The sequence below is a fragment of the Amphibalanus amphitrite genome, unplaced genomic scaffold (genome assembly GCF_019059575.1).
Source record: "Amphibalanus amphitrite isolate SeventyFive unplaced genomic scaffold, NRLGWU_Aamphi_draft 001441F_arrow, whole genome shotgun sequence".
NCBI classification, from domain to species: domain Eukaryota; kingdom Metazoa; phylum Arthropoda; class Thecostraca; order Balanomorpha; family Balanidae; genus Amphibalanus; species Amphibalanus amphitrite.
In genome coordinates, this window is record NW_024882934.1 from 16920 (window position 1) to 31818 (window position 14899).

Here is a 14899-nt window from a genome sequence, read left to right on the forward strand (position 1 = left end):
CCGGACCCGTGAGGGAGACTGTTGAGGGGCCCTCTGAGGGCGATGGAAGGGATGAACAGCTCGGAGGGATGGGAGGGACAAGGGGACTGAAAGGGGTGAAAAGGATGGGAGGGCGATGTGTTGGGCATCGCTCTACAGTTCTGCACCTTGTTCGAGCTGCAAGGTCTGACCAAATTTCTGAGTTTCTGGCCACATCGTGGAATTTCCCGTGGACTTTGACCCCGCATAAACACTGCTCTCATCTGACAGCTAATGGAATACAGGAATACTGTGGTTGCGGGAATACGGTGGCGACCGACCGGCCCCCTTCCACCGGCACCGGCCGCTGACCTTGTCCTGCCCACCTGTGACGTAACACAATGACGTCACCGCACCGGCCGCAGCGCGGCGCGGGCTCAGTCGCTGCTCGGGAGCTGCAAGTGGGGTTGACGCCGGTGGAGCGCTGGTCATCAGAGCACGTGCTGAAGAGAATTCAGCGTCAACAGGTGTTTCAGCAGTGTGTTCAGCTGGTGTGTTCGCTGCTGTGGTGGATCGTGCTGACGCGAGCAGGCTGAGTGTTGTGAGACGATCTGCGGCGAGCGCCGCGCCGGTGAGAGGCGGTCGCGTGCCACTGCCGGCCGCGCGATTGCCGCAATGTCCGACTGAGGGGCCGCTGCCCGGTCAGACCGGTGGGCTGCCGAGCCCGGGGAGCCGAGACAAGTGCCGATGTGGTCCAGAGGCGACAAGTACGCGCCCGTGTCCCAGCTGGAGGACGGCGAGTCGGACATGGCGTACTTTGACGTGAGTACTGAATGCCCCTTCCAACGCCTCTACAGGTCGCCCCCGCTCGCTTGGGCTGTATGAAGTCCTCTCCCCTAATCCTAGCATGCTGCATGCCTGCTTAGGAGGACGAGAACACATTCAAGAGACGAATGTGGGTGCGTCCGGCAGGTATGTTGGTTAGTTCGGTCGACCGTTTGGCCATATACAGACGATTCCCGCCAGTCGCGGCAGAACACTCGCTGGCAAAACTGGTCCTCTGGAATTAGCTGGCGAATCCAACTTCCTGTTTTTCCGTTATCCGATTCTCGGCTGTGATTAGAAAGGAAATCCAGATAAATGGCGACGCTTTGGAGCCAGTTAAGGCGTTAAGCTTTTGTTGCAGCAATGAAATACCTATTGATCAGTTCTTGTTACTCATTCAGAAGCGGTCCATTTATGCATGACATTTGGTACCTACTCGATTGCTATTCTTAAGATGTAATTAGCATTGTTAACAGCCTAAGTGTTGTTACAGCCACCGCTAACCACAAATCAATGGCCCAGGGAGCAGGCTAAGTACTCATTATTTCACTAATTTTCGCCCTTGTAATGCTACGAAAACTTATTTCCGCGAATGCCGACTGCCTTTCAGTGAGCGCTGGCCAGCATACGGGCTATGCGTTATGGGAGTAGATCATTTTGTAGTGCTCCGCTGGTATCTGGAATGCTTCTACTTTATGATCAATTGGCATAAAAGGTTCGTTGAGACCGTCGCGCCGGTGCCCAGTGGTTTGTATCGTTGTAGTCTGGGGAGGTAATGCTCAGTGCTCACTGGGCTTGTTCCAGCTTAGTTCTTGTGCGGGATTTCCTTAGGGCAACACCGACAAACCAACTGGTTGGGTAACTTCGTCTCACCTATCTGGTGGTGAGCAAGCTGACCGCAACAGACCGATCACCACCTGTGACCACTGGGTGCCATCCATCTGTGATTACCGTCAACACCTGACAATAATTATCGGTGATATTAGCTCCCAACTGAGTGGTCAACCCTGAGCTCGGGACTGCTACCGGCCCTTTCAATGCCGATAATGCCGATAATGCGCCCCCAACACCGGAAATTCCCTTCCGGTCCCGGTAATGCATGACCTTGCTGGATGATGATGTAAATAATAAACCAAATTATTACAAATGCATTCAAATATATTCAAAAAGACACACAAAGCTTTCGGTTCATGGAACCTTGATCACTGTGCAAATGAGTATACCAATCGCTGTAACCGTCTAAAAATTCTTTGAAATTAATCAGCCGCGTGTTTTCTTCTTCTGCTGGTCTACCACCGATTTTGCTGCCATTGACGACCATGTGATAAATCCGCTCCTACTGTTAAACGTATCACGTGTGATGATGTGGGCTGCTTCCAGGACCTTCCTTGTACCTTTCTTTATATTGTTTTCTAATATCTTCGTACCGTCCCAGTCAGGTAAGTGGTTATACTTTTCTATATGCAGTACTATTGCATTTGATGTTCGGTGAAATTTTACATCGCTTCTGTGTTCCTTCAAACGAACTTCCACCCCTCTTCCCGTCTCCCCAACGTACGTTCTTTGGCACCCTTTGCATGGTATTTCGTAAACTACACTTTTTTCATCGCTGGTATCTTTTTTGGTTTCATGGTGCTTGACTAAATCTTGAGTTTTCTTTCCTGTTACTGTAGCTACTTTGATATCTGACTTTTCAAGTGCTCTTACTATGATATCAATATTTTTCGAATTTGGGACCGAAATCCATCTCTTTCTTTTGTTGGCTTTTCTTCTCGTGTCATCTTCGTGTGCTTTGTTCGCACGTTGTTCGTCTCTTCTGTTGGCATCGTCGCCGTTTGCTTGGTTCGCGCGTCGTTCGTGTCTTCTGTCGGTCTCATCTCCGTGTGCTTGGTTCGTACGTTGTTCGAGTCTTCTGTTGGTGTCATCGTTTTGCGCTTGGTTCGTATCTTGTTCGTTTCTTCTGTTTTGTTCGTTTCTTCGATTTTTGATTTTTTCGGCTTTTTCTTTTTGTTTGATTAAAAATCCTCTGGGATATTTCAGTTTTTCGAACGAAGTATAAATATGATTGAACTCTTCCTGAATGAATTCATCGCTGCAGATTCTTAGCGCTCTGAGAAAGAAACCGATAACTATTCCGCTTTTCGTCCTTTGACTGTGTGCTGAGTAAAAGTGCACATAATCCTCTTTGTTTGTCGGTTTTCTGTGGACTTTGAATTTGAAGCCTGAGGCTGATTTTACGATGCATGTATCTAAAAACGCCATCTTTTCTTCTTGTTCTTCTTCAACTGTAAATTGTATGTTTGGATGAACAGCATTCAGTTTGTTCAGCGTTTCAGAAATGTCAGTTTCTTTCGGAATGATTGCTAGTACGTCGTCTACGTATCTAAGCCAAGTAGAGTCGTCACCAATAATTTTGAGAAAATGCTCTTCTTCGAGTACTTCCATAAAAAGACATGCTGCTACTGGGCTTAATGGGGACCCCATTGCAAGCCCACTGTGTTGGACGTATTCATTTCCTTTGTATGAATACGTCCAACACAGTGGGCTTGCAATGGGGTCCCCATTAAGCCCAGTAGCAGCATGTCTTTTTATGGAAATACTCGAAGAAGAGCATTTTCTCAAAATTATTGGTGACGACTCTACTTGGCTTAGATACGTAGACGACGTACTAGCAATCATTCCGAAAGAAACTGACATTTCTGAAACGCTGAACAAACTGAATGCTGTTCATCCAAACATACAATTTACAGTTGAAGAAGAACAAGAAGAAAAGATGGCGTTTTTAGATACATGCATCGTAAAATCAGCCTCAGGCTTCAAATTCAAAGTCCACAGAAAACCGACAAACAAAGAGGATTATGTGCACTTTTACTCAGCACACAGTCAAAGGACGAAAAGCGGAATAGTTATCGGTTTCTTTCTCAGAGCGCTAAGAATCTGCAGCGATGAATTCATTCAGGAAGAGTTCAATCATATTTATACTTCGTTCGAAAAACTGAAATATCCCAGAGGATTTTTAATCAAACAAAAAGAAAAAGCCGAAAAAATCAAAAATCGAAGAAACGAACAAAACAGAAGAAACGAACAAGATACGAACCAAGCGCAAAACGATGACACCAACAGAAGACTCGAACAACGTACGAACCAAGCACACGGAGATGAGACCGACAGAAGACACGAACGACGCGCGAACCAAGCAAACGGCGACGATGCCAACAGAAGAGACGAACAACGTGCGAACAAAGCACACGAAGATGACACGAGAAGAAAAGCCAACAAAAGAAAGAGATGGATTTCGGTCCCAAATTCGAAAAATATTGATATCATAGTAAGAGCACTTGAAAAGTCAGATATCAAAGTAGCTACAGTAACAGGAAAGAAAACTCAAGATTTAGTCAAGCACCATGAAACCAAAAAAGATACCAGCGATGAAAAAAGTGTAGTTTACGAAATACCATGCAAAGGGTGCCAAAGAACGTACGTTGGGGAGACGGGAAGAGGGGTGGAAGTTCGTTTGAAGGAACACAGAAGCGATGTAAAATTTCACCGAACATCAAATGCAATAGTACTGCATATAGAAAAGTATAACCACTTACCTGACTGGGACGGTACGAAGATATTAGAAAACAATATAAAGAAAGGTACAAGGAAGGTCCTGGAAGCAGCCCACATCATCACACGTGATACGTTTAACAGTAGGAGCGGATTTATCACATGGTCGTCAATGGCAGCAAAATCGGTGGTAGACCAGCAGAAGAAGAAAACACGCGGCTGATTAATTTCAAAGAATTTTTAGACGGTTACAGCGATTGGTATACTCATTTGCACAGTGATCAAGGTTCCATGAACCGAAAGCTTTGTGTGTCTTTTTGAATATATTTGAATGCATTTGTAATAATTTGGTTTATTATTTACATCATCATCCAACCTGTCATGGATACTCAGCATGACCTTGCCATGCCATGCTGACCAAGCGTATTGGCACTCATGCTTCTCCCTGGTGTCTGCCTGTCGCTCTACATATGGTACGATATACCTACACTCTACAGAGTAGACGACATGATAGTACTGCGTGGTAAGTGTTTTGATACAGTAGTGATATGCAGACGACACCGTATGGGCCACTGGCTAGACACAGACTAGATCAATGGCCCATACAGTGTCTGGGCCACTGGGACTTGACCATCTGTGCACGAGACCGAGTTGCATCAGATTGGGGCCGAACCCGAGTGACATCAGGGGTCACAGGTCACTGCCCGGGGTGTTTTGGCGATGTCGTGTCCATGTGCGCCGAGCGCCCTTCTGCGGCTGTTAGTGGTCTCCCTGGCACGCTATATTGCCGGCCGCTCCCCGCGTGCGGTCACCCCGTAAATAAGCAATGTCCGTGCGCCCGGGAACGGTTAGTGTCGGTGCCTTTCTATAGGGGATGGTTGGTACAGGCTGTGTGACGGTGGTGCTCCCTTCCGGGTAGTATTGCCTTTGCAGGACGCGCGTATTAAACGGGTAATCCATTTTTATCTGTTCTTTTTAAAAGCGAAATGTGTTATCTTAATTTATATCGAAGAACAAAAACATTTTCAGACACATTACGCACACATTCCTGCTGCACCAGCTCCGTAGCTCCTCACAAACACCTATGTACTACAACGGGCTCTCATAAACGCCCCCAACTGAACCAGCTCCTCACAAACACCCCTGTTGCACCAGTTTCTCAGCTCCTCACGAACCCCTGATACTACGCCAGGGCTGCGGAGTCGATGGATTTTAGGGTGACTCCGACTCCGACTCCGACTCCGGCTTCAAAAATCGACTCCGACTCCAACTCCGACTCCGACTGCGGACGGTTCTATTAAAATCCATATCATGATAATTGATATTGAAGTTCGTAACGGATATGTTTTTGTCTTCCTGAAACGATCCTTTGTGGGTTCCAAGGCTTTTAGATGGAAAAATGCAATAAAAATAACAAGCATATTCTGGAGAATTCACAGTCTTGCTTCTTTCGCTGAAAACGTTCGTTCAAAACAGCAACATGGCCTTTTTTCGACAAAATATAAATTCGAGAGCAGCATCGGCAATCGAACAGGTGCAGTGCATGCCGTTGAGCCATGCAGCGTTAACTCCGACTCCGGAGTCGGAGTCGGTAAGATTATGGCGACTCCGACTCCGACTCCGGGCAGAACTGTCGACTCCGACCGACTCCAGCTCCGACTCTGACTCCGACTCCGCAGCCCTATACAACAGTTTGTCATAAGCACCCCTACTTGCAACAGTCGCTTACGAAGTCATGCTGTACCTACCAGATCATCATAAACAACCTTTTAAACATCTCCGTTGCCCCAAATTTTTACAAGCATCCCCGGGGCTGGAACTTTTGCTGGAAACCGTAAGACAATAATCGGTCAGAGCCGAGTCGATCGGGATCCTGGTCAGAGCGGACCGTGGTCCTGTTCAGAGTGGACCATGGTCCTGGTCAGAGCGGACCATGGTCCTGTTCAGAGTGGACCATGGTCCTGGTCATAGCCGACTGTAGGCCAAACGGTTTGGGTTGTCTCCGAAGGGTTTTGGCCATAAACTGCCTACATTAACCCTCGCCCGCGCATGCCATTTTCCCATCCTAGAACGCACATGGGGGGGGGGGGGAGGGGGTGGTTGCCACCCTCCGCGCCATTTCGTTCCTGTTGGAGATAGAGCTTCGCGGTAAAGACCAAAAAGATTCTTTGGGAAGAGACGAATCCAATGATACCCAGTTTTACCTTCTCAGTTCAGTCATTGACCTTCCAGGTCAGGTCAAACTAAAAAATGTTGCTGTTTTAGGTCACCGTTAAATATCAGGTGCGCTGCTTATCATATACCGATGACGATGCTGTTTTCTGGTGCCAAGCCAGCTAGAACCTCTTTGTCACACTACCCGACCAGGTTTTTGCTGCTGAGGTCATTTCAGGTCAAGTTAGGTCAAGGTCAATGATATGTGTTTGTATGTCTGTGTGTGTCTGTGTGTATACTGATATGTGCACCGATTGTTTATGTGTCCATATTACATGAAATCATGATCTGAGAAGCTTTTACCAAAAATGCAGTAAAAAAACTTCACGAAAAGTATGTTCAGCTTGCCTAAAACGCGATTATTTTAGATGACCTAGTCTGACCTTGACCCTGACCTTGACATCTGTACATCGTCGAACAACATGTTCCATGATAGGTGGGGGTGAGACTGACAAAAAAGGCCGAAATTAAGGTGTCAAAAGCTCACAAGGCCCATAGCCAACGCAAGATGTTGAGAATTGATCATTTGGGTCATGACATGACCTGAAAAATAAGGTCATATCTCCGAAATCAAAAACCACAGAAACTTGAAATTTTCAGTGAACATCAAGAAAGGATAGAGAAGCAGCTATACGAAAAATCAGGCTTCTAGCTCTAAAAATGTTGAGTGCAGAGCAGAAAGACTACCTTGGGGGGGGGGGGGGCAACCACCCCCCATGTGCGGGCGAGGGTTAAGGGCTTTCTTATATGTTTTCACTTTTCAGTCAATGAGATGTGCCGATTTTCGGCTAAATGTAAGCACTAAGCAGAATGTCGGAATGTCCTGAATTTATTGTGAAATTTTGGGAGAAACGGAACGATTTACAAGTAAACATTGATCTTGTGGTCTTGACACATTCATGGCAATGGAAGAGTCGCCATGCTTCTCCCACCGCACTTTTTGTGCGGTAGACAGCTGGCCGTCTTACGGCCCCGTTTGTAACTGCTTGCCTGTCAGGTCGGCTGCTTTCATTTACGCTGGCGTCCCTGACCCAAAGCCCGGCTCCGGCGACCCGTTACTCCAGTACACCTGACCTCACGGCATCTAGCCGACCCCGGCCTGGTGCTGTACGATCAGCTGGAACGGGTGGGTCACTGAGAGTGAGAGGTGTCTATAACTTCGATCTGGTCTGGTAGCTTTGATCTGGTGAGGTCGGTGTGTTTCATGTCTAGACCGGGGGTAGGGATGGAGATTAGCAATGGATGAGTGGTCTGGCGAGCCGTTTCGTTCCACCTCTGAAGCGCTGTGTTCGGCGCATCCGGTCGGGCCGCTTCATGGCTGCTGCCTCCCCAAAATCGATGCCCGTCGGACATGATCTCATTCACTACACCGAAACGAATTGCATGCAGTCTGTCGGATAAGCGAGTCGATTCAGTTCTGTTGGCCACCGTGAAACTGACACGCCCTCAGTCTTTATGTATTCCCACTGTTTGAAAGTGTGGCACAAAAAGCGACGAACGGTTTTCGCGTGAGCGGAGGTTGAAGTCGATGGGGCAGTGCACGGTTCGGGTCTCATGCCCGGCTGCCTGCCTCACAGTCGGCGACGAAAGTGAAAGTAAGCGATCGGTCGCGTGGTCCGTGACCGTGCGGCAGCGGCTCACTGCTTCTCTCCGTCCGTATCAGTCCTCCCTTTACTCTGCCTTTTACTCTGCCGTTGAGTTCATGTGTTCGTTTAGCTGCAGGTCTGTATATATAGTCGACTACAGAATGATGTTCCACTCCTCAGAAACTATCAGTTGACCGGAGCGCTAAGTTGTGCCGTTTATCACGCAATTAAGCGTGTCGATTGTGAGCATTGGGACAAAGCTATAGTTTGTGAACTCAGCCCGTGTGATGCGGCACAGCCTACCACTCCAGGCAAATAATTGCCTGTGAAAAGTGGAACATCATTCTGTAGTCGACTATACATACCTAATGACAGAGCAGGAAGCGTAACTGCAAAACATCATTCCCTCTTTCGAGCCAGTTTTGCCTTAGGTTTATCCCATCAGCCCTCCGCTCTCCTCTCTCTCTCTCTCTCTCTCTCTTTCTCTCTCTCTCTCTCTCTCTCTCTCTCATTCTCTCTCTCTTCTCTCTCTCTTCTCTCTTCTCTCTTCTCTCTTCTCTCTTCTCTCTTCTCTCTTCTCTCTTCTCTCTTCTCTCTTCTCTTTTTTCTTTTCTCTTTTCTCTTTTCTCTCTTCTCTCTTCTCTTCTCTCTTCTCTCTTCTCTCTTCTCTCTTCTCTCTTCTCTCTTCTCTCTTCTCTCTTCTCTCTTCTCTCTTCTCTCTTCTCTCTTCTCTCTTCTCTCTTCTCTCTCTCTCTCTCTCTCTCTCTCTCTCTCTCTCTCTCTCTCTCTCTCTCTCTCTCTCTCTCTCTCTCTCTCTCTCTCTCTCTCTCTCGCTCAAGATATAGCTGGTAGGAATTGTTCATTGCGCTTCAGTGTGACCCCCCTTCCTCGCCTTATAGTTTTACTCCTACCCAGCATTTTATCTCCCACCTCTCACTCCCAACTTTATATCAACTATAACATCTCGTCGTCACGCGTTGCTGCTCACTGTTCTGTGGCCGGAGGGCGTCGGAGGGCGTCCACTTGTTGAGGTGTCGGAACTCGGAACTTGTACCGCGGCCGGGTCACCTTGACCTCTCGAGGTGGCCGACAGTGTTTCCGCCTGACTGATGGCTCTAACAATGTGCATGCCTGAGGGAACTATTTCATTACGGCGATGCTGGAGAGCCTGTGCAGATAGGCAGGTGGGTAGCATGTGTAATGTTCCAGCTCCCTGCCGTGTACGCGAGCAGCGTCGAAACTCGACGTTTTCTTTTAATATAGTTTTTAATAGTTTTCTTTATTGTTCAAGTCATAACTCAGGTGATGAATATGTGGTTAATGGATGGTTTTCAGTTACTTGTGATAGTAGGTAAGTAATAACTGAGTCCTTCGCTATTCGTCGATCAGTGATGTTCAAATTATCATACATCAGGGCCAGTCATGAAGTTGCGATGCTTTTGGAGTGATCGAGTCCATCCATGCCTACATGAATGAGGATAGTTAACTTAACGCTGGCAATGCTGGTAGTCCTTGTCCCGTGTCAGAAAAAGTATATTAGTCTCCTTTGGATAAGATCGAGAGATCCAATCAGTCGCTGTTTTCGCAAGGAACTGTATGTATTTCCTCGACAAGTCACATGGCACAAACTATTCGGGCCAAACCCTGATTTATGAAATGACTCCGCCACCGACATGCATCCCCTCTGGCGACCGTGGCTGCAGTTGACGGTCCTGTTGCCAGCAGGTCTTCCGGTGGCCGCCGACCATTTACCAGCGATCACATACTGCATTGGACAGCAACTAATCGAACCGAAATGCACTGCCAGACATGTGGCGGCTGTTAGCGGTTATTTCCGAACATTTATCGATCATGCTTGAAATCTTTGGAGGTCAGATTTGGACGAAATTTATAAAGGGTATATAATACAATGAAATTATTAGTTTTCATTGTATTCTAGATACCTGTATGCCATGATACACAAATTTTGGAAGCTATTGCACAAATCAGAAGCTGCTACCCATTCCATTGCTAGTCATTGATTCAGTTGGTTGACCTTCCAGGTCAGGTCAATGACCCAAAGTCGGGAAAATCGGGACCTGTTAGAAAAATAGAAAGTCGTAAAGTGTGGCTGCTAAGGGGTTTTTCGGGGTGCTGATCACGAATATCGTGTTAGTTTTGATCACAGATGATGTCTTTAAGCATTTAGACCAGGTCGGGTCAGGTCAGGTCAGGTCAACCAGTAGGCGTCGTGACGGGTATTCGTAGTACGTGTCAACCGCCTCTGACAGCTTCGTAACATGTTACGAAGGCACCAAAACTACTTCGTAAATGTTCAAATGGTTGCTAAATTCGAATTCAGCTCCAAAAAAAGCCTAGAAACATGTACAGCTCGAAAAAGTGAACCGAGGTCACCCGAGGTCACCAAAGGTCAATGACCTGACCTGACCTTCAGGTGACCTTGACACCCACCCTAATGCATGGAAGCAACATCAAATCACATGTTTGAACGTTTGAAACCACGAAAAGCTTGCAAACGCGCGGCTAATGCGAGCCGACATACGCCGAATCGCGATTCCGGCCAAACATGGTCTCGGAAAAGAGGTCACAGGTCAAAGGTCATTTGGGTCAGGGTCATGAAATTTTCAGGGTAGGTGTAAAATTGATCAATGTGAGGGTACTGAAAGTTTCGGTGCGATCGGCCGCTTTTTACGCGAGTTATTCGCAAAAAACCATGGGGGGGTCCATCCGACCCCCCCCTCCTACACATGCGAGGGTTAAGTTGACTATATAACAAAGCCACGGCCCATGTGCTAGGCCTGTAGGTCGGGGATGGACGCTGGATGGACCGTGGGCGATCGACAACGGGCCACTATTCAAGTTACTAATAATTTCATTGTATTCTAATTTCTATACAATCGCCGTTCGGCATCCACCGTCCGTCTCGACTCTCCACGATTCGTCCTCGTCTCTCTGCCGCTATTTTCGTCTGTTTCCGCAACTCCATCTGCTGGCTCTTTCGCTATCTGCTTTGTCAGTTGAGCTGAACACTGCACTGAGACATCAGACCATGATCAGACATAACCGGTTAATCGTCGTGGCACCTCACATTTTCCGCCTCGTGTACTTTTTCTATATCACACAGTAAACAATAAGCATGTGACGTGGCAAATTGACAACTGACATGACATTCATATTATAACGGTTTACTTAACTCCCAAGCACGAATGAATCATCCTTATGATTTGTCAGGTACAGTGCTTATTTCGGTCGAGGATAAAGCGAGGATTTTCAAAGTCAACCAACTGTCCGAAGTGAGTCAGAGACCATCAAACACCCTTGCATTGTGAGTTGTCGCTCGCGCATGTGACAGTTCCCGTTTACCTACTGCTCCTGCCGCTGTCATGTTGACAGTTTTGCCGACCCGGCTCACAGCTTCTGACAGCCTCCACCGCTCTATGACACTGTCATGCTGACGTGGTCGACATGTCACTGACGTCACATCCTCGCGTCAGTTCAGCTTCTGACAGCTCTCTGACCTAATACCGACAGTTGACAGCATGCGCGCTGTCGTGCCGTTTCGCAGGCTCCCCACAGTGCGGGGTGGTCAGAGTCGTGCGGTGCGCGTGGCGTGGTCCTCTGCGGGTCAAAGGTCATTTAGTAGCGAGTGACCCACGCAGGCCCTCGGGGTCAGTCGGTGGTCGGTTGGGAAACGCTCGTGTCGCGCCGCGAGGGCAGTTTGGCAGTGAGCGGTGGGGCTTAGCCGGCGCGGCCGGCCAGTCGGTCGGCTGGTGTGTTCAATTGTTCATAGTGCAGACTGCAGAGTGCTTTAAAAGTGACTGATGCAGTGACACCGCTGGTGCAGGTACCAGTCACAAATGACCTGCCGGTAATTCGCCACCGGTAACCCGCGGGAAGCAGCCGGTAACCAGTCGGTTTCCTGACCAGTAAACCGCTGTAGAGTGGCAACCCTGTTGTAATTTTGTGAACTACTCTTCTGAAATGCCGGACGTGTTCGAGCACCAGCCGTTCATACCCCAGGTAAGGGCTCCCTGCAGACGTGCAGGTTCCACGGAACGTCGTCCCACTGCCACCCAGTTAGTCAGTTACCGTATTCGCAAGAGGTCCGACCCCAGTGCTGGAAGGTAGTGCCGTATCTCTCGCTGCCTCACCACGACAGCTGATGACTCCCTGATGTTTCGCCGCTCAGAGAGTACTTAGAAACGTGCCGAGCTAGGTCCTGGGAGTATGTTAGCTGGGTTTTATTGCCGGGATGGTCCAACCGGTTACGGGAATCATGGTGATGGACGTTACGATGTGGAGCTTGCAGTGCTAGTGGGTGCATGACTAGTGGCGTCACCTATAACGCCTATTCCTGTCACCTAGCGGTAAAAGCCGCAACGAACCAATTGGTTGGAAAGCACGCGTTGCTGTGCTGCCTCTGGATTTGGGTTGGATTTGGGTCGTCCGGAAATTAGACCTCATTGCAACATAAAATGCAGCACTTAATTTCTAGAAGTTAAAAAGTCTCTTCAAATGTCAGTCACTATTTGCCAATATCCTATTTCAGGCTTCGGCATCGGCGTGACCCGTCCCGTCTTCCTCGATCCGCCCTGGATCTGGCTTGGTGTGCACACGAGCGCGGAGGCTAGGTAATATTCAAAAAGCTCATATTGTTTTTCACCGTCTCAGAATCTACGAATGGTTGTTACGTAATGGCGTTTATGGTGAAACACCTCGCCCAGTCAGCTGCGCAATGTACTCTCAGGAAATTCGACCAAGACCAATATTCCCGTTTTTTTCTTTCTTCTGACATCTGACAGAGCTGTGATATTCTTCTTCAGTTCTAGGCATGCTCAACGCTTGATTCTGTCAAAAGACGTGACAATGAGACAATATCTTTTGCCGAAGTTCTCTGTTTGCTGCCAATCTGTTCAACAGTTTCGTGAAGCCTAAATATTGCACTTTCCGATGTTTCAAATGTAGGTATGCATTCAGCTCACGCCATTGCAAATATTTTAATATTTCGATAACCAAAACGTCAGTACCTACCTCCTATCAATATGCTTGTGACACACATGCTTTTTTATTATAAAAATAGAAAGTTGTACCCACGCGTCCTTGTGAAAACATCGCCACTTCTACCCGGTCTGTTGGGGCTTCCCAGTGCCGCGATCAGTTCACGGAAGGCGGCTGCAGCGACGCCGGTCGGTTGGTCATGTGTGCCGTCCGGGTACTAGCCTTATCTGTCAGTGTGTCGTACCAGTCACATGTCAAGGGTGACCAGTTGATGACCACTTCGACCGGTGCCTCCTCCCCCCCCCCTGGACGGCCGAGACGGCAGCCTATAGCTACTAGGCGGACCGCGGTCGCCCGGTTGCAATGCAAGTGGAGGTGTTTAGTTCCCGATCACCTTAGCGGGGAAGGGATGTAAAAAGTGGCCCGTGAGGATGCAGGGTCACCCGGTAGTTCGATATAAGTAGACAAGCTTCGATCGGGGCTGGTGAGGTCAAATGCTGGAGGTAGCTCAAGAGAGGCTATATTGAGTCTGCGAGTGGCTGTATTCCGGGCGTGAAGTGAACCCGAAATCCGACCCCCCCCCCCCCGCCTATAAACTCCCTTATCTCCGATCGCCCTAAAGCCACCTGGAAACCTTTTGTATCATCGACCATTCTTTCTGTCGTCGCCCGGCATCTCTACCTTAGGATGGCTGCTGTATAACCAAGCTGATCCAGATTCCCACGGGCCGCCCGAGCCCGTCTGTCACCCAATCTGCCACAGGATGTCATGGTTGTCTGCTCGGCCCAGCTGTCACGGCCTGCCAACTGTCGAGCCGTCAAACCACTTTCTTCGGCGGAGTAGCGCAGAGTGGCACAGCAGTGCGGATGGCTCTGTGCGCGATACATCACGGTCTGCCGTGCACGCCGCCAATTTGTGCACGCCGCTCTGCACATCACGGCGAATGTGACACGCGGCCGGCGCGGCGCGGCTGTGCAGAGCGGAAGGACCCGGAAGAGAGATGTGGGGACGGTGGGGTGAAGAGAGAATGGGTCATAGTGGGAAGGGGAGGCATTGGACGTAAGATATGGACAGCAACAATCTGCTTCATTGTTACTCCATTATATTTACAACAAATGGCCATTGAAAAGAGGACTTAACGCTGTTACAGGTGTTGTTTTCTATCTCGTCTGAGCTTTCCGTTTGCCGCCGTGCTCAATCGAGCTGGGAACAAAGCTGGCTGATTTCTTCAAAGAAAGGCGACCTGTAGCAAAAAAGTAAAACAATATGGGCCGATAATTGAGAAGTCTGGCTAGTTACTGGCTCTGTCAGTCTGCTCATTTGCACCTGTAATTGCTCCATGGAAGCTAGCAGAGCAATATAAGTTATAACTAATGACCACATAACCGGTCTATAGCACATCATTAGTAACCTGGCCCGGTTGTCCATGAGGATTGGGTTATATCCCTCTCACTCCCTGTATTGTCTCTCTGGTGTGTGACGCAAGGATTGCCCGCTCCGCTCACCTTTCGTCCAGTGGACGAGAGGCACCCCTGCCCCGGTCAGCCACCTTTGTGAGGACGTGACCGAGGGGCCGGCAACTTACGAAACACTATACGGCGGGGAGCGGGTCGGCCGCCGCCGGACCGGTCGGGTCAGCATGTCCGTCAAGACAGCCCATATTCAGCCCAGATTCAGCCCGGATTCAGCCCAGATTCGGGACACCTCCGATCAAGCTGAAACTCGCACACAATGTAGGCCATGACATGCCCAATCCACAGTCCAAG

General features: G+C 48.7%; 1 protein-coding gene across 2 annotated transcripts in view; it reads left to right on the plus strand.

Annotated features, from left to right (window-relative positions):
* The first annotated feature begins 393 nt into the window (after positions 1-393).
* LOC122373084 (venom dipeptidyl peptidase 4-like) overlaps positions 394-14899 on the plus strand; it is a 65664-nt gene continuing 51158 nt past the window's right edge. The window contains exon 1 of one of the 2 annotated variants that reach the window (XM_043350835.1): positions 394-780. In XM_043350835.1, coding sequence (XP_043206770.1) covers positions 706-780 — 75 coding nt within the window. In that variant the 5' untranslated portion in view covers positions 394-705. Of the gene's footprint in view, positions 781-11707; positions 12156-14899 lie in introns of those variants that run through there. The other variant, XM_043350837.1, reaches the window with a different exon arrangement.